Here is a 25,000-nt window from a genome sequence, read left to right as displayed (position 1 = left end):
TTACCTCACTGACTGCATTGTGCCAACTGTGAGGATTTGTGGAGGAGGAACCATATGAGGATGTTTTCACGGGATGGGCAAGTCCTCTCATCTACAGTTAAGGCCAACCTTAACACTTCAGCATACAAAGACGTTCTAGACAATGCTACGCTTCCAACTTTGTGGCAACAGTTTGGGGAAGGCGCTGTTCTATTCCTACATGACTGCGCCTCAGTGCACAAAGCAGGGACTAGAAAGACACAGATTGTGCAAGAACTTTTGCCTCAAACCGATCCAGCACCTTTGGGATGAACTGGAATGGAGATTGTGAGCCAGGCCTTCTGGTCCAACATCAGTGCCTGACCTCATAAATGCTCTACAGAATGAATGGGCACAGATTTCCACAACACACTTCAAAATCACGAGGAAAGCCTTGGAGGCTGTTATAGCTGTAAAAGAGGGGTAACTGCATGTTAAAGTAAATGTTTTTATACAATAATATTACAGTGTAATAGGCAGGTGGTTGAATACTTTTGTCCACATAGTGTATTTGTAAAGTTTACATCAGAAAGTGATCATGACATAACTGATGTAAAGATAAACCCATCTATAGATGCATGTTTGCATGTTTAAACTCATGTTGCTGAGGTACAGTCTGTCGGTGACGGCTCTACATAGAACTATAGATCATAGATGATAATCTATAGACATTAAACATTTGCTGAACCTCTCACTGCTTCCTTTTGTTGTGATAAAATACAGAGTAAGACACATTCCCATGAAATCAAACCTGTGTGATGTAATCTCTCAGGTTTATAGTGTTTATGACTTCAGTTGAGATAAAACTTACAGCAATTACTCAGCAAAGTACCACATCAGTACCACACTCCACTGTTAAACTCAGTTTCACAGCCGATCACACAAACATAATGAAAACTGTGCCACGTTACCTTTTGATGGTCAAAAAAACGCGACAGAAGCTGAAGAGTGAAGGTCAAATTTATCTCCAGTTTCAACCAGGAAACCAAACGGAGGATGAACAAACACGGCTCTGACAGCAGGAGGTTTTCAAAGGTCTGATGATCCTCATACAGTCCAACCCTCTGTGTTTGTCTTTAAACTTAAGAAAAGAAACGTGATCACAGAGAAACTCTAAACTCTGGAAGGAAGCGCCTGAACACCTGCAGTCAAACATGAGTGTTAGTTACTCCCATTAGAATGAATGGAGAAAATGGGTACAATTATAAAAACAGCAATAATAATAATAATAACAATAGCAATAATGATATAATATCAATAATAATAATAATAATAACTGGCCACGCCCTTTCAAACAGTTGTATGATAAGTTTAAAGGCTCAAAATCTGAGATAAAAAAGATGTATTGGTTTAAAAAGTCAAAACATGAAATTGAAAGTTAAAATAATGTTTGTAAAAAACAAATATATGAGCAAGAAAGTCAAAATCATGAGTTTAAAGGTCAAAATATTAGTTTAAATTTGAAATCGTGAGTTTAAAAGATTAAAATATGAGTTTAAATTTGAAATAATGAGTCTAAAGTTCAAAATATAATTCTAAATGTAAACTCATGAGTTTAAAAGGTCAAAATATTTGTTTAAAAATTGAAATCATGAGTTGAAAGGGTCTTAATGTGAGTAAAAATCCTAAATCACGAGTTCAAAAGTCAAAATATTAGCTTTAATTTGAAATCATGAGTTTAAAAGGACAAAATATTAGCTTTTATTTGAAATCACCCATAAAAATGTGAGTAAAATTCCTAAATAATGAGTTTAAAAGGTCAAAATATTAACTTCAATTTGAAATCATGAGTTTAAAGGTCAAAATATGACTTGAAATTCAAAATCATGAGCCGAAAAGGTCAAAATTTGAGTAGAAATCCTAAATAATGAGTTTAAAAAGTCAAAATACGAGTTTAAATGTGAAATCATGAGTTTAAAGGTCAAAATAAGAGTTTCAATTTTAAATTGTGATTTTTAAAGTTCAATATATGGGATTAATATTGAGAGTTAGGAGCTGACATGATCAAAATGGAAGGAAAATTTTAAAATCATGAGTTTAAAAGGTCAAAATTTGACTTAAAATTTAGAATTGTTTATCCAAAAGGTCAAAACATTAAATAAAAACACAAAATCATAAGTTTAGGTCATAGTGTTGAGTTGCAAAAATGAAATATGAAATGATAACACAAATTAATTTATCTTCCCACACTGGAGCCTATCCCAGCTGTCATTGGGCGAGAGGCGGAGTACACCCTGGACTGGTCGCCAGTCAATTGCAGTCCTGACCTTTATCAAACTGTTCAACTTTTAATCTTTCAGTCTTTATGAATTAACAAGGACATTTTGAATAATCAAAGTTGATATTTTTAAACCAAAGGAAATCGCCCGCTGGTCCAGTTCTGATAAAAATATGATCTTGGCCTGATAACTGTACCATGGGCCGGATATAAACTGGGCTTTATTGATCCTTTATATCCTTTTATTGAACAGTTATCCCTATTGTTCCTAGTCTACAGAGCGTTCAGAAAGTTTTCAGACCTCCTTCACTTATTCACTTTTATTATGCTGCAGCCTGATGCTACAATTGCTCCAATTCAATGTTGCCCCCTGCAGCATCTCTGGAGCTCAGTCAGAGTAACCATCAGGTTCTTGGTCACCTCTGTCACTAAATTAGGAGTGCATTCAGGTAATTAAAAGGTTTTTCTTTAAATATTTTCCCTTAGACAAGGGGACAACCTGCTGTTTGGAACTCTGGTTGTCATGGCAACAAATGAGAAACAAACTCAATCCAAAACAGCAGTTTGAAGACACTGTCATCAGAGAGTGAGTTTAATCAGACTTTTCCTGAAGTTTTTGGACCTGAAAATGCAGAGGAGGAACAGTTTCACCATTTTATCAACAAAAAAGTTTTTTTTTCACAGAGTTTAGGAGGTGAGGAGAGTTTTGAAGATTTGGTTCAGCAGTTATCAACTGATGAGTCTGTATGTCTTTGAAACCGTCTTTATTCTCTGCAGATTTACCATCAGCCAAGACAAACACAGTGTAGGACCATGAGTCTCCTCTTCCTCTTCTTCATCCTCCTCCATCCTCTGAGCTCAGCCGATCAGGAGGAGGCGGAGAAGATCCCGCTGGAGGTGATTGTGGAAAGTTCAGCGTGCAGCGTCACCTGTGGGCTCGGAGTGATGACTGAAACTGTGTGTCTGTTCAGAGAGGGACACACAGCGCTGGAGGAGGATGTCAGCAGGGAAGATGGAGCACAGGTATCAAACAGACACTTTGGATGTTAAAATTCAACAATTAAGAGCTCATTAAGTGCAATAATTGATCCGTCTGTTTTTAAATGGTTTACCCACAGGTGTCTAAGGAGTGTCGTGTGCGTAAGGTGAGGTGTCTGCAGCCTTGGCAGTGTGGCCTCAAGACGTTGACAGTGACTTCAGGTCAGAGGGTCAGGATGGACTGTTTGGGAGAGGGGATGAGGAAGTTCTCCTGGAGGTGAGGATAGGGGCAGGGAATTGAAAGATTCATTCATGTTTGAGTAAAAACAGTTCTGATTAAACTGCCTCTCGACTAAACCTACATCTGAAATAATAATGTATACTGTCTTACACAGCAGTGCAGTAGTGCCCACAGAAGTGGGTATACTCTTAATTTATGCCCTACTTTTTTGGTGAAAAATGTTGCAAGGGATAAACACCCATGTTATAGGCAGCTCTTGTTAGATAAGATTGTCTAAAAAAAGGCATTTTGAATTTGCACATTGAGATGTGACCTCTGACCCTTTAATTAGAAATGACTAAAATGTGACAAAAAATAAAGACTAAAACTAAAATTAAAAATAGCTGCCAACATTAACATTTCAACCAACCAACATAATCAACAAACCAACTCTCTGACTTTTTCAGTGTTGTTTCCTTGATTTAAAATGACAGTGATATTCAGAGTCTGTGAAGTTAGCCTTTCCTTCAGGTATGAACAACAGTTTGTCAGTGAGATATTTCCTCTCATGCTGAAGGGTGTCTTGGCGTTGGGCTCGAGGAATCATCAGCTCTGATGACACCCTGTTTGCTCCTTGGGACGCTCCTCAGCCAGACCAAGTGGTTCTGGATCCCGTCACAGAGAAGGATGCAGGTAAACACACCTGTGCCATTAATAATGTGTATGTGTATATAAATAACCATGTCTCTGACACAGGGGGCAGCTTCAAAGGTGCTTATTCTTTCCAAGACACTGTCTATCGCAGTTAAACATGAAAGAATATGCAGGAGTGCATGTACAAAATGACTCACTGACGCCTCTATGACACAATCAACATATTTATGCTTCATGTGTGAAGAAGCACTTCAAAAATCATCTCTCAAAATGGAACCACTTAAAGGAGTCTGTTCTAGTGCTGACTCATCCATAAAAGGCGTCAAAACGCTGATGACTATTTTTGAAAATGGAGGTTGTCCTGTGGGTTTTGGTACCATGGTGCTTTATGTCACTGAAAACGCACCACGTTACAGGTAGATCTGATCAGTCACTTCTTACTTTTTGTGTCATTTTCAGGAACGTATCGCTGTGACGTGCAGGACGCCTCCTACCGCAGGGTGAAGAGGGTGTACTGGGGTATTCGAGTTGTGCCTGTGGGAGTGCTGGACATAGACGACACCTCCCCTGATCAGCCAGTGTCTACTGAAAAGCTGGGGACAATTCTACTGTTTTTGTTTTACATGGTGAGCTTTGGTTCGGGAAATAATGGATTAAGTGTCTGAGTTCACAGCTGGCATTTTCAGCACTCTCAGCCTTAGTTTCAGAACCTTCTCACCAGCATTCATCGTTATTAGGCCATGTAAGCTGACTTCTGCTCTCCACCACTTTAATTTGTGTGCCACAAGAAGACAGGCCTGCCCACAGAATTGGCATGGACCCTCCCAAATTGTGATTCAGCACCAGTTGTACCTCATTTTTGACACTTTAAATCCCTTTTTGATACTTTTTGCCCCTTTTTGCCTCTTTAACCCATTTTTTGATGTTCTTTAACCCATTTTGAACCAATTTTCCTGCATGTTTTATCCCCTTGGCATCACTCTTTTATTCAATTTTTGCCACTTTTCTTATATTTTTGCCAGTTTTTGCCACTTTTCACCCATTTTGCCGCTCTTTAAACCCTTTTATGAAACTTTCTTGTTAATTATTGCCCCTGGGTTCCACTCCTTAACCCCTTTTCACTACTTTGCCAGGCTATTTTTGCTATATGTTTGTGTCATGATCCTGGTTTCGATTTATTATGTTTCTGAGTTTTCCTATGGTTATCCTTTGTGAATTCTGTGATTTCTAGTTTGACTTTGTATTTGGTTTAGTTCTTAGATGTTATCTGTAGCCCTTGTGTTTCCTTTGTTAGGCTTTTAGTGTTTTATATAGTCTTTGTGTTTCTGTGTATTTGGGGCTTTTGTTATTTTCCATGTGTCTAGTTTTTTATTGTATTAAGTAATTCCCTGTGTTTCATGTGTAGTACTCCATGTATTTCATGTCTAGTTTATTTCCCTGTTTCATGTTAAGTTTCCCTGTGCTTCTTGTTTTGTTTCATGTTTTAGTTTTACTCCCTGTGTTTGAGTTTCCCTCCTTGGTTCTTTGTATCCTCCTGTGTTTTCAGTGTTTCTCTAGTTTAGCTTCTTGTGTCCAGTTTTCAGTCCTTGTGTGCTTCTCGTGTTAGGTTCCATGTTTCCCGTTTTATTTTGTAGTTGCCTTCCCTTGTGTGTGATTCCAGTTTTGCTTCCTGCCTGAGTTTCCCTCCACTTTGATTATCCTTCATCAGTTTCACCTGTGTCTGATTGTCCACACCTGTCTGCCATTGTTAATCACTCCCTGTGTATATAAGCTCTGTGTCTCCCTGTGTCTGTGTCGGTTCATTGCTAATGTCTTCCCCGTGTTACTCCTCGTGCTCCTCGTGGATTTTGTTTTGTTTCTTTGATTTTGATTCCGGTGTTTAAGTTGTAAGTAGTTCTTTTGTTTGTTTATTAAATCAGTTTTGTATTATCTGCATTTGGGTCCTTCCATTTTGAGTTTTTTCCTGAAGCCCCTGACAGTTTGCCACTTATTGATACTTCAACCAAAATGTTTTCATTCTTCAACCCCTTTCAAATCACTTTTCCTGCATGTTTTATCCCCATTGTGCTACTCCTTTATCCATTTTTTCAACTTTTCTTGTATTATTGCCATTTTTAAAACCATTTTCATTGCTATTTTCCTCTTTTTTGCCACTTTTAACCCATTTTTGATACTTCTTTACCTCCTTTTACAATTGTTTGCCCCATTTTAACCTCTTTTCACCACTTTTCCTGTCAATTTTTAGTCCCTTTGTACCACTCTGCAACCCATTTTGCCACTTATCACCTGTTTTTGCCACTCTCTAACCCCTTTTCACCACTTTATCTGTCCATTTTTGCAACATTTCTGCCAACTTGAAACTATATTTTGTTTTATTTTTTATACTAATAATGCCTGGCAAGTAAATTTCTGTTTAAAAAGAACAATCAAATGTTAAGTTATTCTAAAACTCTTTCAATATTAATTGTTTTTGGGGTGGATTCAAAAGCTGCAGACTTTTACAGCCAACATCATGTTCTTTTCCTCCTTTTCTGAATTTAATGATCTTCTGGGGGCGGGACAGAAGGCTTTGGGGGGGCCTGATATGGCCCCCGGGCCACCAGTTGATGATCAGTGCTTTAAAAACATGTGCCTTAACTTGGTCTTCTGCTACATGTCTTAGTTGCTGTTGTTCCTAACAGCTGACTGTGGACTCTCCAGCAGGGATCAGATTTCACCAACCACCCTAGAGCAAAGGTACCAGCCATAACGGTACCACGCCTGGAGCTCTTCAGAGCAACCTCATTTAGGATCACAAATGATTGAAATGCTTCAATAATTCAGCGCTACATGGCCAAAAACTTTTGTCCACATGGTGTTTAAAAAAAGACAAACCCGCCCCTTCTTGATGTTGATTGGCCAGTGAGGGAGAAGCGGCATTGATGAGTGAGGCACTGCTAGAGTTGAACTGTTTTAACTTAGCAGGGGTGTCAAACTCAATCACAGCAGGGGCTGGATTCTGAATTAAGGTCTAACCTGAGGGCCTAACAGGGTCAGTATTCAACCATAGACTGTAGTCCTCAGTTTCACCAGAAATCATATGGGGGTACAAAAAAAACTGAGAATAAAAGGTCAACATGATAAGTTAAAAACTCAAAATGTGAGAAAGACAGTCACACTTACAAGTTTTAAAGGTTAAAAAAATGACATTTAAAGTCAAAATAATGTTTTTAAAAGGCAAAATATGAGATAAACTACTGAAACCATGAATTTAACAGTCAAAAAATTAGATGAAAGTTGAAATCACGACTTTTAGAGGTCAAAATATGAGATGAAATTTCAAATTCATGAGTTTTAAAAGTCAAAATATGAAATAAAATTCAAAATCATGAGTTTTAACATTAAAAAATGAGATAAAGGTCAAAGTTAGGAGTTGAAATGGTCAGCAAAACTGAGAAAAAATTTAAAATCCTGATATTTAACTATCAAAATATGAGATAAATATCAAAATCATGAGTTTAAAATGCCACAATATGAGATTTAATTTCAAATTCATAATTTTTAAAATCAAAATATGAAATAAGATTAAAAGTCGTGATCTTTATAAGTAAAAATTGAGATAAAAGTCAAAGTTAGGAGTTGAAAAATGTCAAAACAAGAGATAAACGCCAAAATCATGACTTTAAAAGGTCAATAGGGTTTAAAATGTACAATTATTAATCTAAAAGGTAAAAATATGAGATTAAAGTCAAAGTTATGAGATTTAAGGGTTCAAATATGAAATAACCATAACTTTTAGTCATAACTGAGATGCAAAATAGGAAATATAGAGAAAACAAAAATGTCTTTCCCACATTCCTGACTTTTTACCGTTATTTTTACTGTTTCCTTTTTCTAATTTTAATGACTCAACAAGGACATTATAAATCATCAAGGTTAAGTTTATATTTTTATACTGGAGGAAATCTGCAGACCTCATACTGGTGGGCCAGTTATAATAAAAATATTATATGATGTGGTGGACCGGGTATAACTGCACCACGGGCCGGGTTTGGCCCCCAGGCCTTGAGTTTGACACCCGTGACTCTGAGCAACAGAAGAGGCTGTTAAAAGCACCGGCTGTGGAAACAGGCCCTGAAAGATGCTGATATATCCATTTTTGCTTGAATGACCAGCACAAAAACTTTGACTGTAGTCAGTTATCTATTTAAAGTTGGATCTCCTGAATGTTTATTCTATCTGTAATACTTGAATCATAATCCCTCTAACCAGCTCTGCTTTTCTTGTGTCTGACAGCTGCTTTGGTTCACCGCAGCACTCGTGGTCATCACTATGCTGTTTCTCGCCTGAATTTACATGCATGGACTGGGAGGATGTGAGCGTTGACGCAGATGAACCAAACTGTGACTCCATCAGTGTGTGTGGACATGCAACAGTCAATAAACAAGCAAAGAAAAGCCGACCGACTTCACCATGACCACCAGGTGTCAAACATCAGAAGTGTCCCACATGTGGTCATTTTTTATTTTAAACAGAAGTTATAGTTAAAATTAAGATATTTATACGATAGCTAATGATGGCAGAAGCAGCTGTTTTAGTGGGTGTGTTGATTAACAGTGGATCTATCCAGGAATTTCCCAGAAACACAAAAAAAGAATCTGCATTGGTGGCATGGACATGCCAAGTTACTGTGTATTATGTTGCAGTTTATTGAATGACCACTAGGTGTCAGAAAAACACCAGCGAGGTTGAACAATACTGAGCTCTGTAGTCATGACCTCACTTTTATATCTGTGGTTATTTTGATATTTGTAGTTTTGGATGATGACGTATTGATTATATTGTAAAGGAGCTGCACATACACCACTTCACTAACCTAAATCCTTCTTTTAAATCAGCTCTAAAAACACACATTTTTACATTAGCCTTCTCTTTTAAAAAAATCTTTTGTTTTTACCAATGTTTTGATGTTTTAGATTTTCATTATTTTTGTTTTATATTATTTTATTTTTCCACGTATTGTTGAATATATGTATTTTATTTCCTTTGTCAGACTTCTTGTGAAGCGCTTTGTAACTGAAGTTTTGAAAAGTGCTCTATAAATAAACTGATTATTATTATAAATAAATCCAAAAAAATTAGGACGCAGTGTTAAACAAAAATAAAAACAGAATGCCATGATTTTCAAATATCATAAACCCATATTTTATTCCCAGTAGAACTAATGCAACATATTGTTTGTGTTCTATTGTGAATAAAATATGGGATTGTGAGATTTGACAATCATTGACTCCCTCATATTTTTTTTACCAAAGTGCCCCAGCTTTTTTGGAGTTGTGATTGTAGCTGGTATATCAAAAACAAGAGTTGCTAATTTTAAAGCCTGAGTGGGGCTGACAATAACACTGGGAGAAGGACCAAGACACGAGCTCACACAAACAGGAAAAAGCACAAAAAGAGTCACAACTATGAGTCAGCTTCGGCCTAGTTGGCACAACGGTAAAACTGAGAGTGGACAGTACGACAGGCCTCTGTGAGTGTGGAGAAGAAATGTACAAAGGAGGACAGATGGAGGATGAGTAGGAGGGATGGGACAGAAGAGAAGAGGGTGTGAAGAGGTGTAAAAGGATGGAGGAGGAAAAAGGTGAAACTGATGAGAGGGAGAGTGGTGATTAAGCCTCCATGGTCTTTCAGTGATTGTCTGGGATCAGGTAAAGGTAATTAGAGGTGTAGTAAGTGAAGAGCAGCAGAAAGCTAGGATGCCAATAACAGCAGAGTAAAGAGCAGGTGTGACCACATTACCCAGAATGCTCTACTTCAGTATCTATTTTAGAGACTTTAGGATTCTTATTAAAGTTTTCACATCCCAGATTTTTCTTTTTATTGTGATTTTAAATCAATCAGAAGACCTATCTACATAGCTACCTATCTACATAGCTACCCACCTACCCACCTACCTACCTACATAGCTACTACCTACCTACCTACCTACCTACGTAGCTACCCACCTGTCTACCTACCTACCTACCTACCTACCTACCTATTTCCCTACCCACCTACCTACCATCCTAACTACATTTACCCACCTACCTACATAGCTACCTACTTACCTACCTACCTACCTACCTACCCACCTATCTACCTACATACCTACTTACCTACCTACCTACCCACCTATCTACCTACATACCTACTTACCTACCTACCTACCCACCTATCTACCTACATACCTACTTACCTACCTACCTACCCACCTATCTACCTGCATGCCTGCCTGCCTGCCTGCCTGCCTCGTGGCTGCCCGCCTGTCTGCCTGCCTGCCTGCCTGCCTGCCTGTTTCCCTGCCCACCTGCCTGCCATCCTAACTACATTTGCCCACCTGCCTGCATGGCTGCCTGCTTGCCTGCCTGCCTGCCTGCCCACCCACCTGTCTGCCTGCATGCCTGCCTGCCTGCCTGCCTGCCTGCCTGCCTGCCTGCCTGCCTGCCTGCCACCTGCCTGCATGCCTGCCTCGTGGCTGCACCTGTCTGCCTGCACCTGCCTGCCCACCTGCCTGCATGCCTGCCTGCCTGCCTGCCCACCTGCCTGCAGCTGCCTGCTTGCCTGCCTGCCTGCCTGCCTGCCCACCTGTCTGCCTGCATGCCCACCTGCCCACCTGCCTGCCCACCTGCCTGCCTGCCCACCTGCCTGCCTGCCTGCACCTGCCTGCCTGGCTGCCCACTGCCTGCCTGCATGCCTGCCTGCATGCCTGCCTGCCCACCTGCCTCGTGGCTGCAGACTGCCTGCCTGCATGCCTGCCTGCATGCCTGTCTGCCTGCATGCCTGCCTGCCCACCTGCCTCGTGGCTGCCCAGCTGCCTGCCTGCATGCCTGCCTGCATGCCTGCCTGCCTGCCTGCCTGCCTCGTGGCTGCTGCTATCTACCTACATACCTACCTACCCACCCACCTACCTACGTAGCTACCCAACTATCTACCTACATACCTACCTACCCACCCACCTACCTACGTAGCTACCCAACTACCTACCTACATACCTACCTACATACCTTTCTACCTACCTAACTAGTAAGTAAGTAATCTTTATTTATATAGCACGTTTAAAACAGCTTTCAGCTGACCAAAGTGCTTCACACTTGAGCATAAAAGCATAATAAGAAACAAACCAAACATTACAGAAGATCATAGACAAGACAAGACACAATAACAATAACAAAAACATGGCAGAGAGTACACATTCAATTGAGGGGAGAATGTTTCCATGATTGGGGAGGATGTTAAACAGGATTGACAGCCATGGAAAACAGGAAGGTTTTGAGCTGGGCCTTGAATGAATGAATAGTGGTAGCACCTCTAATTTGAGGAGGCAGATTGTTCCACAGACGTGGACCTGCCACTGAAAAAGCACGGTCACCACTGAGTTTACGTTTGACCCTAGGGATAACCAGAAAGGACTGCTCAGAGAATCTGAGGGGCCGAGGTGGGGTATATGGGATTAAAAGGTCTGATAAATAGGAGGGGGCTAAACCATGGAGAGATTTAAAAACCAGCAGTGAAATTTTAAAATGTATTCTAAAATCAACTGGGAGCCAACTAGCATTCAACTGCCCACCTACCTACCTATTTCCCTACCTACCTAGCTACCTACCTAGCTACCTACCTACCTATTTCCTTACCGATGTACCCTCCTATCTACCTGCCTGCCCACCTACCTACCTATTTCCTTACCTACCTACCTAACTACCTTTCTTCCTACCTACCTATCTATAACTATAACTACCTACCTACCTCATCTGATGGAGGAGTTTGTTGATTGGATCATTTTTATAACAGTCCATCTCCACTCTCTTGCCTGTTAAAGAAACTGACGCCATGTTTTGAGCTTTTAAATGTCTTTTTTTCTTCTCTCCACTTCACACTTCCTTCATACTTTGGTTGTTTTATTTTTGTGTCTGTGATTCAAACAGGAGAGGAGCTGAATGATGATTCTCATAAACACACAGGGAAGACGAGTCTGATGACAAGTTTTCATGAAAAGATCAATTATAAGGCATTCTTTTAAAAGTTGGGGCCTTTTTATCACGTGCATGAGTTTTTCTTTACTAGGTACAAATTTGGCTTAGGAGAAGTCTGCGATTGAGAAACCACTATGCTCGGAGTTTTTGAAGCTTCCTGTTTTGCAGAGGTGTGGTTTATGGCACATCACTATTTGTGGTATTTTGTAACTTCCTTTAACAAGTAAAACTAAACATTTAGAGCTGGAATGCCCTGGGAAATGACCAGACTCCGGACTGTTTGAAGAGTTTTGATAGCAGAGTAAGAAACCATCGATTCTTCCAGTCTAGATAGGGGTTTAACACAGGGCAGGGGCAGTAGGCATGCAAATAGAAGAGCCAAAGATGGGTCAGGTAGTGATAGATACGCAGGTGAGTCGTGGAGGAGGTTTTATTTAGTCATGGATAAACAGCTCTGCCTCATAAATCTTGTTATGAGGTCTGGACTTTGAGCTGTCTGCAGACGTTGTCTGACTGAGGAGAGCGATGAATGAACACCTGATGAAAATCCTGATTGTTGGGGATGGGGACGTTGGAAAAACCTCCTTTGTACAGCGCTACGTCAGCGGACAGTTCAACAAAACCTACAAGATGACGGTGGGAGGTACGGCTGCTTTGGTTTATTCTGGGGTAAAGTTTGACTTTTGTTTGTGTTAATCTCTGTGGCTTTCTCCAACAACCCTCAGGTCTGACGGTTCAAACTTTAATTCTCAAGGACTAGAACAAACTATCCCTTCATAGTGAATGTTCTAGTACATACCGGTGACTTAGACCACAATCAGGGGACAGAGTATGTATGTGTTGACAAATCTGCTCTGCTCTAAATGGTTAAAAGTGTCCCTGACTGAAATGTGGTTGCAGGTGGTTTCTCTTGCATACGCCTCAATCAGATGTGACTAGACGAGGCAGTCTGAGCACGCTTCACAGTCTTTGCACCAGGCTGTGACCTGGAATAAAAAGAATATACTGTTTTTTTTCTGATTTCTGGTAACATGTTTCTACGTGGGCGTCCTTCTGGAGGGGGTTGCTACGGCTCAAACTGTGCATCAGCTCAGCTGATCTATGAACACTGCAACAACCAAACTGTCTCAAATGAATGCAATAAACTGCTGTTTTATTGTACTGTAGCTGAATATAATGCTCTCAGTAAATCTTTATTGTAGAAAGAATCACAGTGCGCCTCATAAGGTTACTGACGTCCATAATACACAAAGTTACCTCATGCCAAATCAAAGATTTCAGAATGAAAATTGTGGTTTTATGGGGTCTAGACAGTGGTGGTGGTGGTGGAAGGAGTAGGATAAGATGAATAAGAGACTTCTCAGGAGCTTCACCCAGGCACTGATGAGATGAAATGGAGGTAGCTGGGGTGGAGGAGGGTTGCAGCAGTTGCACGGAAACAGATTTAAAATATGCCAGCTGCAGGATGATTGGACTGAGAGGGATTGGATCAGAGCTTAAGAGAGTAGACGCCTATACCAGCTAATCAAAAAAACGGTGGGAAAGGGAGACACAGAGTGAGTGATTATTAATAAGTGAAAGGATGAACAGAGATGAAACCGTCTTCCTGCTTGAACTTATGCAGAGCTTCATGAGCGGTTTTTTAGGGTTTGGGCAAGACTTCTTATTTCCAGTGAAGACCGGTCTTAATGCTTCAGCATACCAAGACATTCTGGATATGCTATGACTCCAACTTTGTGGCAACAGTTTGCACAAAGATGAACTAGAAAGGCATGGTTTGAGGAGTCCGGTATGGAAGAACTAGACTGACCACAACCCCATCCAGCATCTTGGGATGGACTGGAACAGAGATAGTGCTCCAGGCCTTCTGGTCCAACATCAGTGCCTGACCTCATAACTGCTCTACAGAATGAATGGGCACAAATTCCCACAGAAACACTCCAAAATCTTGTGGAAAGCCTTCCAAGAAGAGTGGAGGCTGTTATTCCTGCAAAATGGGACCAACTCCATATGAAAGTGTTTAAATACAGTGTAATTGCAGTCCCTGTTGGTGTAATGGTCAGGCAGCACAAAAGTCAGAACTCCCTTGGGGAAGTATTTATTCGTGACACTTTTTAATCCATTTTTCCATCCAATTTTGCTGCTATTATTTGCAACTTTTTGTCACTTTTTGTGCAATTTGTGTCCATTTTTGCCTCATCTTAACCCATTGTCATCATCTTTACCATTTTTTTCACTTGACACAATTTTGAACTTTAAACACATTTCCAACATTTTTTAAATCCCATTTCACCTCCTTTTCTGCTCATGTCTGCTACTTCCAAGCCATTTTTGTCACATTTAAACCCTTTCCACCACTTCTCTCTGCCTATTTTTCCATTTCTAAACCAGTTCTTGCCATTTTTCACCTATTGTTACCTCTGCTGACCCATTATTGCTACTTCATGCCCTTTTCACCAGCTTTAATGTTCATTTCATCCACATTTCACTATTTTTATGCCAATTTTTTTCCCGTTTAAAACAATTTTCCCACATTTTCATCTTATTTCACCAATCTTCAAGCCCTTTTTAAGCCAATATTGACTCTGTTAACAACTTTTTACCACTTTTTAAGCCATTTCTGTCACTTTTAAACCCTTTCCACCACTTTTTTCTGCCTGTTTTTTTTTTTATTTCAAAAACTAGCTCTTCTGAATTTTCACCTATTTGTGACTCTGTTGACTCATTATTGCCACTTTACACCCTTTTCGCCACCTTTAACATTAATTTTATCCACATTTCACTATTTTTATGCCAATTTTTGCCATTGTAACCAATTTCTGCCACTTTCTGCCCATTTTTCTGTCTCAGTTAACTCCTTTTTGCCCATTTAAACCAATTTTTCCCACTATTCAATCTAATTTCACAACCCTTTAAGCCCTTTTTAAGCCAATATTGCCACTGTTAACCCCTTTTTACCACTTTTTATGCATCTGTAACTAATTTTTCCCACTTTTGTTCCATTTCTGCAACCTTTAAAACCCTATTTTACCACATTTTCTAACAGTTTATGCCATTTTAACCCATTTTAGCCATATTTAACCCATTTTAATTCTGTTTTTGAGAAAAGGGATTTACATTTTTAAGACAGCTGTATGCTAAGGTACAAATTAATGATAAAAATTATGTGTTGCTATGATAAGAGTGGTTTTTACGGTAAATAAATAAATAAATATGGTTATCACAGCTTAATTTTACGATGGACCATGATTTTGCCGACCTCCATGGGCCCCCAGTTTGGCTGGGCCCCAGAAAGCTCCCCTTTATCCCCCCTATGGGCGGCCCTGCCTGCACATGACTATTCCTGAATGCTCATGGCTGTTACACCATCTTCAGGTACCCTGAGGGTCAGTTTCATTGGTAGAAGACTTTTAGGGTTCAAATGTGTGAGTCAATCCTCCATATTCTACAGATTTTTTGTCTTTCTTTTCTACGTCTTTAAAAGTCAAGTGTTCCTCTGTTCTCAGTGTTTTTTCCTCTTTTTCCTTCAGTGGATTTCTCAGTGAAGCTACTGCAGTGGTCGGACAAAGACAGGGTCCGTCTCCAGCTCTGGGACATTGCAGGTACCAGACATTTTTTAGTGGGCTGCTGTTTGACCTAAAAAGATGGATAGATGTCACAGTGAACACTCTGTCCTCCCTCCAGGCCAGGAGCGTTTCATATCCATGACCAGGATTTATTACAAAGGCGCGCTGGGCTGTGTGGTGATGTTTGACGTCACCAGCTCGTCCAGCTTCCTCAACTGTCGCCATTGGAAACAGGATTTGGACAACAAGGCCATGCTGCCCAATGGACACTCCATCCCCTGCATCCTGCTGGCCAACAAGGTGATTCAGTGCATTTAGACTGATGAATAATCATAAAACCCTCGGACTCTGATTTACTGTAATAAAGAGCACAGCAGGCCATTACCCCAGCAACCCCAGCTACTGTTTTCCACTCAGTCAATTCAATTAACATTTTTCCCCCCGGAAGTCTGAATGGTTAAAACAGTTCAAACTGATGAGTCCTGTACTCCAGCTTTAGCAGGACCCTGAAACCCTCTTAATCTACTCAGAGGATGTCTAATCGCCCCTCTCTCTGTCTGAACTGCAGTGTGACCTGTCACAGCGGGTCGTGTCAGCAGAAAGCATCGACTCCTTCAGTAAATCCAACGGCTTCCTCACATGGATGGAGACTTCAGCCAAAGAGGGCAAGAACATAGGAGAGGCCATGAGGTAACACCAGACCAGAATGCGTTTACAAACAGGACGGGAGACGGCAGGTTGTGTTGAGTTTAGGTGTATACACACACATCCCTAATGCCAAAAAAGTTGGGGCGCATGTAAAATGTAAATCAACATAGAAGTCAATGACTGTCAAATCTCACAACAGAACATAAACAACTGATCAGATGTTGAAATTGAGCTCATTTTGAATTGAGTTTTAGGAGAGGAATGTTGTCCCATTCTTGTCTGATGTAGGATTCTAGCTGCTCAGCAGTCCTGGGTCTTCTTTGCTCCAAATATTTTCAGTTGGTGAAAGGTCTGGACTGCAGGCAGACCAGTTCAGGACCCGGACTCTTCTCCTGTGAAGCCATGCTGTTGTGGTGGATGTGGTATGTGGTTTAGCATCGTCTTGCTGAAATAGTTAACAGAGACATTGTCTGGATGGGAGCATGTGTTCCTCTGAAACCTCTCTCTACTTTTCAGCATTGATAGTTCCTTTCCAGATGTTAGAGCTGCCCACGCTGTAGGCACTAATGCAACCCCATACCATCAGAGATGCAGGCTTTAGAACTGAGCCAGGAGAACAAGCTGGATGCTCCCTCTCCTCTTTAGTCTGAAGGTTTCCAGAACAAATTTCAGATTTTGATTCATGTGACCACAGAACAGTTTTCCATGTTTCTTCAGTCCATGTTAAATGAGCTCTGGTCCAGAGAAGACGGCGGTGTTTCTGGATCCTGTTCACATTTGGCTTCTTCTCTCCATGATCCCGCTTTAACTGTCACTGATGGATGGCACGGCCAACTGTGTTGACAGACATGATTTCTGGAATGTTCCTGAGCCCATGCAGTGATTTCAGTACAGAATCATGCCTGTTTTTAATGCTGTGGCCCCTGAGGGCCCCTTCAGCCTTGTCCCTTGCTCACAGAGATTTCTCCTGATTCTCTGAATCTTCTGATGATATTATGGAGGGAGATTCAAAGTCTTCACACTTTACATTGAGGAATGTTTCTCTGAAATTGTTCCACAATTGGTGCACCTCTGTCCATCTTAACTTCTGAGAGACTCTGCCTCTCTAAAATGCTCCTTTTATACCCAGTCATGTTACTGATCTGTTGTTGGAAAAATTCTCCTCCAGTTGTTTTTCATGTGTGCCACTTACTTTTACAGCTTTTTTTGCCCTGTCCCTTCTTTTCTGAGATGTGTTGCTGCCATCAAATAAAAAATGAGCTCATATTTTTCATGAAATAGAAAAATGTCTCAGCATCTGCTGTGTTGTTTATGTTCTACTGTGAATGAGATCTGGGTCCATGAGATTTAAAAATCAGTGCATTCAGTCAGCTATCATTAACCTCCTGAGATCTGAGCTTTTGTTTGAATGCATTTTTATTTTCTCCCACTTATTTCAGATGATTTGGACCTCATAAGTTTGAAAGCTCGGCCTTCACTTTGAACAGGAATTAATTTTGATCAAAAAAAAATTCCAACATCAAAACAAAATCTCTAAAAATTTCAAAGAAACTACCTGTGAAAAATTCTGAAAGGTATATTATTTTAAAGTGTCACAGAAAACACCCCTAAAGTTCTATAAATAATCTTCAAATGTTTCAATGAAATTTCATCATGAAGCCTAAATTTGAAACTAAAATTCCCTCAAAAATTCTTTTCACCTTCCTGAAAAATTCTCAAAGTAAATTCCCCAAAAATGTTAAAATGTATTCCCCAAAATTTCATGAAAATGATGTCAAATTCCTACAAATATGCCAACTAATTCCCTAAAAAATTCCATCAAATTCTAGAAATTTCAAAGGATACTCTGTTTCCCAATCCCCAGTCAAATTCCCAAAATTAAAAAATAATTGTCCCAAGTTTTCATGAGTATAAATAAAAATTTTGAATCAAAGTTTCCAAAAAAGTTACATTAAATTTGCCGAAAATGTGAAATACTTTTCCTAAATTAACAAAAAAGTGTGAAAATTCCAAAAAACAATCAAAAAAACAAATCCAATCTTTTCATGCAAATACTCAAAAATTTTAACGTAAAATCACTTCCAATAAAGCTCTCAAAAATATACAAATATCTCCCATATTTTTCTTGAAAATTCTGGAAAATTTCCAAGATATATTCCCAGAGTTATAAATGAAAATTCCTACAAATTTTATAGCAAATTCTCCCAGTATTTTAAATTAATAACTCAAACTTTAACGGACAGTTCAGACAATTTTCCCTTAAAATTCTAATAGTAGAAACTGCTATCATGTTGTCAGAAGGCCAGTGTCCACTTCCACTCTGAGTGTTTCTGTTTCTGTCCATCTGAGGTTAACCAAGTCAACACAGAAAAGTTAAAATTGGACGAACAGATGTTGAAATCTATTCTGAATGCGCTAATATCTGTTTGTGTTTCAGGAGGTTGGTGCAGGAAATCATGACGGTTCAGTCCAGCCTGGACGTTCCTCATCCTGAACCTCAGCAGGACATCCAGCAGCTGGGCTGTGAGAACAACAGCAGGAGACTAGGATGCTGCTGAAGCGCCGCTGTCTGTAACGACAGGAGCAGAAATACAGCCAGGAGCTGTTCAGAGATAAAAACAGCAGAGATTTTAAAGTGACGCTGAGAAACTGGCACTCTCTCCTGAAGTACCGAGCCACCCTGACGCCTCGTTTCCATGTGTTCATGTGAAACATGTCTGTCGATCTGTATGCAGATGAGAACTCAGTGTTCAAAGCAAGAAGTGGATAGAGACCTGATAGAAAGTACCTGTAGCCCAGGTGTTTACCCTGTAAAAGGAAGCTTTTGTAAATGCTGCTGTGCTGAACTCAGGGTGGATTAATAGTGAGTCCCTGTAAATAAGAGTACAGCAGAGACCGTCCCTCTGTGCCTTCAGATTATGTGTGTGCTGGATTAGTGCTTTACAAATAAAAACAGACTGATTTATTGATAAAAGAGGCTAGTTTTGTCTTTTATTTTGCTATCTAGTAGTTTGGACTGTGCAGAAGGAGACTTCCATCATTACAAAAGTAGAACGGAGGTGTGACCAAGGCCACCATTAAGAGAGGGATACAGGGGAGAGCTTTCTGGGGCCCGGCCAAATGGGGGCCCATGGGGGCCCATGGGGGCCAGAAGAATCATGGTCCATTGGAATGTTAAACTGTGATAACTATGTTTCATTTTTAACTTGAATAATAATAACTACTCATATCAAAACAAGAAATATTTATTTAATCCATAGTATATAACCTTTTTCAAAATACAAACCTTAGGATTACTTTCCTTTGGCAATGGTAACAATGTGGATGGGACCGTTAAACCATAAATAAACCATTGGCACTGTAAAGTCAGACTTCATAGCTGGGCCATGAATGTAAGGATGTCATAAAATAAAAAAGGAACTTTAATTTAGTTAGAGGGAAAAATATGAAATGATTTTGACAAAAAGGCAAAACAGGGTCAAAAGAGGTAACAAAAGTGACAAAAATGATTTTAATGGTGTTGAAAAGTTGTAATAACTGGCAAAAATGGCTTTATAAAGGCAGGAATGGATGGGACAAGTAATGAAAAGCCATTGTGGCAAAAGGAGGGGGAAACTTATGAAATTGGTTAAATGTAGCAAAACTGGGCAACCAGAGGCATGACTGGGTTAAAATAATATGGACAAAAATGGGAAGAAAACATTGTGGAAAAAGGTTAAAAAGTGGCAAAAAAAAAGGGCAGTAAATGTGATGAAATGAGATGAAAGAGTAAAAAAAAGATTTAAAGTAGGAAAAAAAGAGTCTAAAGTGGCTCAAATATGTGTAGAGTGGCAAAATGGGTCAAAAACATCAAAACAAGCAGAAAAAATGAGTTTAAATGGGCAAAAAAAAGATGTAAACAGTAATGAAAGGCAATTAAAAGTGGCAAAAATGGGCAGAAAAGAAAGTTGTGAAATGGGTTTAATGCAGCAAAAATGGGTTACAAAAGGCAAAAAGAGGCAGAAAGTGACATAACTGTGTTAAAACAGACAAAAACTGGCAGAAAACAGTGCAAAGTGGTTAAAAAAAATGGTAAAAATGGGCGGGAAATGTGGTGAAATGAGACTGAAGAGTTAAAAAATGGGTTTAAAGTGGAAAATGTTCATCTGAGACACCGTATCTCTTTGAAAGGAAGTGCTATAATTTGCAGGTACTGCATATTTCCAGTTTTAAATTATTTAAATTAAGACTGTCAAGATTAATTGAGGTAATTTCGATTAATTATGGTCTACTACTTTTTTGAAAATCGCAATTAATCTCATTATTTATCATCCTCTGTAGCACACTTTGGTTGAGGCCACATCGGCGTCTCCCTGCAGCCACAGTGATGTAAAATAAGTCTACCACTGTTCCTTAATCTCGTTTTATTTTTAAAAACCCTGACAGACAGCTCAGTGGACAAGCCAGATGTCATCTGAACCTTTTTAATATTTTCTTATTTCATTTTTTAAATCTAGAAAAATTTCCTTTATTCTGTGGTTAAGCTGGTGATAAAATCTTCCTATCAAAGCAGGTCAAACAGGAAGTCAGTTACCCTTCATTTAAGACAGTAGAACGTTTTCAAAACATGACACAGAGACGGTTTAAGATGCAAAATAATGGAATTTCAAAATACGATTAAAAAGGTGTGATTAATCAGGATTAACTACAGAAATTATGAGATTAATCACAATGAAAAAATGTAATTGTTTGACAGCCCTATTCATTCTACATCATTCATGAGCAACGTCTAACGGCTACGTTCATGAAAGAGCTACGTTGCAGTCATGGTAGACAACATTTCAAAAATAAAAGAGATAAAGATGAGAGGTTTAATCTGGGATTGAATTATGTTCAGAGCTGTTTAGGTGTAGCTCGCCTCAACTTTGTTAGCTTTAACTAAAGCCAGCATAGCTATGCTAATAAATGTTACTACATAAAGCTAATGTAGCTAAGTTAGCTCTAGCTGCATTAGCTTGAGCAAGCATGGCTAAAGCAAAGTAGCTACATAGCTTAAATAGCTGCTTTGTGAGTTTAGCTTCAGTAAGGTAGCTTCATTAGCTACACATGTATTATTTATCATGACGTGTGCTGCTGACCTCTTGGCTGGGTCGCCCTTGTAAAAGAGATCTTGATCTCAATGGGTCTTATCTGGTTAAATAAAGGTTAAATAAATAAAATAGCTCCAGTAGCTTTAGCCTTAGCTACATTAGCTGCATTAGAATGATTCATGGTGAGGTTTAGCAGGTCAGACTTGACTTTTAAGTAAGTTTGTTTATATCAATTTTATTTTGAAAGTTCTTGCATTTTTGTTCAGTTTCAATGACTGAAGGGTGGAGCAGGAGGCAGAGCTACGTACGCACATTTCTGGGTGGATCAGGATTTGTAAAACGAAGTCTGCTTGAAGATTAATTCTTGATTTAGCAAAGAGGGAATGACTTTTTCACATACAGTTTGTCTTTCTCCCTCAATGAATGAAATCATCATTTATAAACTGCCTTTTGTATTTACTCCGGTTATTTTGGTCTAATATTAAAATCAGTTTGATGATCTGGAACATTTAACTGTGAAAAATATAAAAAAGAAGGGGGCTAATACTTCTTCACTGCACCTGCTTCTTAAGGCCATGCTGTCAAATGTAAAGCAGAGTCTTTTCATAAAGGTGTGAGCTTTCTCCAGCTCACATGCGCCTCCATGTGCCTTCAGCTGCCTGACACACATGCACACAAACACACAAACACCACGGCCCCCCTACACACCATTTGCCCATGGAGCATGGGGACGCCATGTGTCCGCTTGACTCAGCCCGGTTGAGGAGGTGGCTTGGCGGCCGCACTGAGCACGCTCTGCACCTCGTTTTCACACCGAGAGGTTTTCCCTTCAGATACTCGTGAAAACACCTTCCCTCTGCTCCTTCTGTTCCTCTTCATCCCCTTTCTCCTCCTCATCGCCGCTACCTGCCTCTCTCTAGTAGAATATCCTTCAAGCTTCAGTGAGAGGTGTCTATAAGGTCCTGCTTTCTTTGTACTTTCCCTGGGTGTCTGTTGTTGTTTTTGCTTGGTTGGTAATTTTCTTGGGCTTTCTGTCAGAGTAAGTGTTACTCTGTTTGGAGACTAGGCAGTCAGGGTGCCTAGTCTCCATCCTAACCCTTTTAATATTGTGGCAATTCTCCAGTAATTAGGTGCTATCTTACCCTAACCCTTACCTTCTAGACCAGGGGTGTCAAACTCAATCACAGCAGGGGCCGGATTCTGGATTTAGGTCTAAAAGGGTCAACATTTAATTATAACTGTCAACCTCATTTTCACCAGTAATAAAATATGAAAGAAACAGCACTGATGATAAATCATTTGGAAAATTAAAAAAAGTGAAAATAATTTAAAGACTCAAATCTGAGATAAAAATTCCAGCTTATTAGTTCAAAAGATCAAAACGCGATATTAAAAGTAGAAAAATAATGTTTTTAAAGACTAAATAGTGAGGAGGAAGTTGAAATCATAAGTTTGAAAGGTCAAAATATGAGATCAAATTGGAAATCATGAGTTCAAAATACAAAATATGACTTAAAGATTTTAAATTGTGGGTCTGATAGGTCAAAATATGGGATTAAAAAGACAAATTTAGGAGTTGAAAATGTCAAAGTTTGAGCTAGAATTTAAAATGATGACTTAAATTTAAAACTGGGAGTCTGAAAGGTCAAAATATGATATAAACAGTAAAAAGTCTTCATTTAAAATGTCAAAATATGAGAATATAAGAAAATGGAAGCGTTTAGGAACAACAGCCAGGAAGCTGAAGAAGTGGTGCCCATAGAGTGTATGTCGATTTAAAGCTGTTTTTATTTTTGTTTCCCTCCTTCATGGACTCGTCATGTGAGAAACGCCAATATACGGTCATGGCTGCCTGTCGTGAATCCACCTGTCAACCATTACAGACCTGGGACCATCCTACGGTTACATCTGTCTGAAAAACAAGATAATCCAAGAAAAATGCCAAACTCCAGGCTCCACAGCCAAAGTCTAATGTCACATTACCAATGTCCACTTCTCGAGGTCAGCCCGACTCGCTGATTCACTCAAAGACTAGAGGAAATTCAGTTGTGTGTGTTTCCACTCGTCTCTGTTGGAGCTGAAGCCAAGCTGGAGATTTCAGCTGTGACTCAGTTGTGCACATACGGTACAATTACGGAGAACCCTCGATAAATGGGCAGATGGAGTTTTTGTCAATGAGTCTGACTGTTCGGACCTTACACAATACGTGCCGTATGTCACCGAGGGCTCACTCGACCTATTTTTTCCATTAATAAACCAGCGGCTCACAGCACATCCGCTGGTAAAATGGCTCTTCAGTTTAAGTAATTTCAGTTATTTTTGTTGTACTGGTTGCAGCTGATTGTTATTTAAGAGGCTCAACCTTTTCTTTCTGAGCTTATAAAAAACCTGAGTAAAAAAAGGCTCTTTTTCACTTTTTCAAACACAAATAGTTTTTGTAAATGATTTATGTTGTAGATTTTCCCCCTATTTTCACCCTTGTTGATACTCCCTGTAGGCCTGTTTACAGAAAAGCCCAGGGAGCGGGTCCTCCCCAGATGTGATTTATTGTTATCAAGGCATGTATGTTTGGCTGGAATCGCAGGTACCAGTATCCTGGCAAACATTCACTTCCTTTCGGTGCTGAAAAGTACACTATGTGGACATAAGTATTTGGACGCCTGACCCGAGGAGTTGCCCCCTTTCACAACAGCGTCCACTCTTCTTGGAAGGCTTTCCACAAGATTTTGGAGTGTTTCTGAGGGAATTTGTACCCGTTCATTCTGTAGAGTATTCATGAGGTCAGGCACTGATGTTGGACCAGAAATTCTGGCTCACAATCTCTGTTCCAGTTCATCCCAAAGGTGCTAGATGGGGTTGCGGTCAGGGCTCTGAACTCATTAAAAACATATCCCTACAGTCCTTTTTGGTGCTCTGGAGCACATTAATATTGGAATAGAAAAGGCCCTCCCCCAAATTGTTGCCACACAGCTGGAAGCATAGCATTGCCCCAATACTAAGCGTTGGGGAAAGGGCAGAGGATTTGAAAAAACTCGGCGTGTGATTGGATGAACGTTCTGTCTGTCACATCTTTAAGGGCCAATCAGAGCAACAAAACACATGAGGTAGCTGTGACTGAGGTGCACATGCACAGCTACCGAGGAATCACATGAACCATGGCGACTGTAGACATGCAAGTACACGACTTTTGTCGTTTTTGATAAGAAAACAACTCACTGCTGTTCTTTGTTTGTCTTTTAATGAGGAAATGTCATCAAGTTCTGATTAAACTGGCGCTTTAGCAGCATCAACGCTAATCTCTTCCGCCATATCTGCACCAGCTCTTGTTGCTGCTTGCTTACGTCACGACTCTGCCGCGCTCGAAAGTACTGCCCCTCCCTGCTGATTGGTCCTGTCACTTTCTAACCGGGCCCAGACGGTTCAAATGGGAGCTTTGCAAGATGTATTCACCAGTGAGAAACAAGGAAACAGACGTATCCATCTGCTTTGCAAGGTTACACATAATCCTCACACTGATTAAACATATGGTAACAGTCATTTGTAGTCCTAGATGCTGTAGTCTAAAATCCTCAACCTAAACACAGGCTCTTGTCTAATTGAGTGTGGCTTCTTACTTTTTGTGATCCTTTGAGCAGCCG

General features: G+C 39.8%; 3 protein-coding genes and 1 long non-coding RNA gene across 5 annotated transcripts; all 4 read left to right on the top strand.

The window, feature by feature from the left end:
- The first annotated feature begins 3,049 nt into the window (after positions 1–3,049).
- Positions 3,050–4,834, top strand: tmem81 (transmembrane protein 81). Its single transcript, XM_041799056.1, has 5 exons — positions 3,050–3,259; positions 3,355–3,491; positions 4,012–4,127; positions 4,548–4,714; positions 4,826–4,834. The coding sequence occupies exons 1-5, from the start codon at positions 3,050–3,052 to the stop codon at positions 4,832–4,834; spliced, it is 639 nt and encodes a 212-aa protein (XP_041654990.1).
- A 1,100-nt stretch (positions 4,835–5,934) lies between these two features.
- On the top strand, positions 5,935–9,250 carry LOC121517104. Its single transcript, XR_005992534.1, has 3 exons — positions 5,935–5,974; positions 6,751–6,824; positions 8,364–9,250. It is a non-coding gene; the product is annotated as an uncharacterized LOC121517104 (long non-coding RNA).
- Positions 9,251–10,569: 1,319 nt separating this feature from the next.
- LOC121517355 (late cornified envelope-like proline-rich protein 1) lies at positions 10,570–11,025 on the top strand. The gene has a single exon (XM_041799055.1). The coding sequence runs from the start codon at positions 10,570–10,572 to the stop codon at positions 11,023–11,025; it is 456 nt and encodes a 151-aa protein (XP_041654989.1).
- Positions 11,026–12,228: 1,203 nt separating this feature from the next.
- Positions 12,229–19,243, top strand: LOC121517103 (ras-related protein Rab-7L1-like). 2 transcript variants are annotated; one of them, XM_041798631.1, is made up of 5 exons: positions 12,229–12,380; positions 15,610–15,681; positions 15,764–15,945; positions 16,214–16,335; positions 18,731–19,243. In XM_041798631.1, coding segments are annotated over exons 1-5 (498 nt in total). In that variant the 5' UTR covers positions 12,229–12,379; the 3' UTR covers positions 18,852–19,243. The 2 variants fall into 2 exon arrangements, with proteins under 2 accessions (XP_041654565.1, XP_041654564.1); XM_041798630.1 differs by having other exon boundaries at positions 12,229–12,722.
- Positions 19,244–25,000: the final 5,757 nt, after the last annotated feature.

The sequence above is a fragment of the Cheilinus undulatus genome, linkage group 11 (assembly GCF_018320785.1).
Source record: "Cheilinus undulatus linkage group 11, ASM1832078v1, whole genome shotgun sequence".
Taxonomy (NCBI): domain Eukaryota; kingdom Metazoa; phylum Chordata; class Actinopteri; order Labriformes; family Labridae; genus Cheilinus; species Cheilinus undulatus.
The sequence above is the reverse complement of the archived record's forward strand: the minus strand, read 5'-3'. Positions and strand labels throughout refer to the sequence as shown.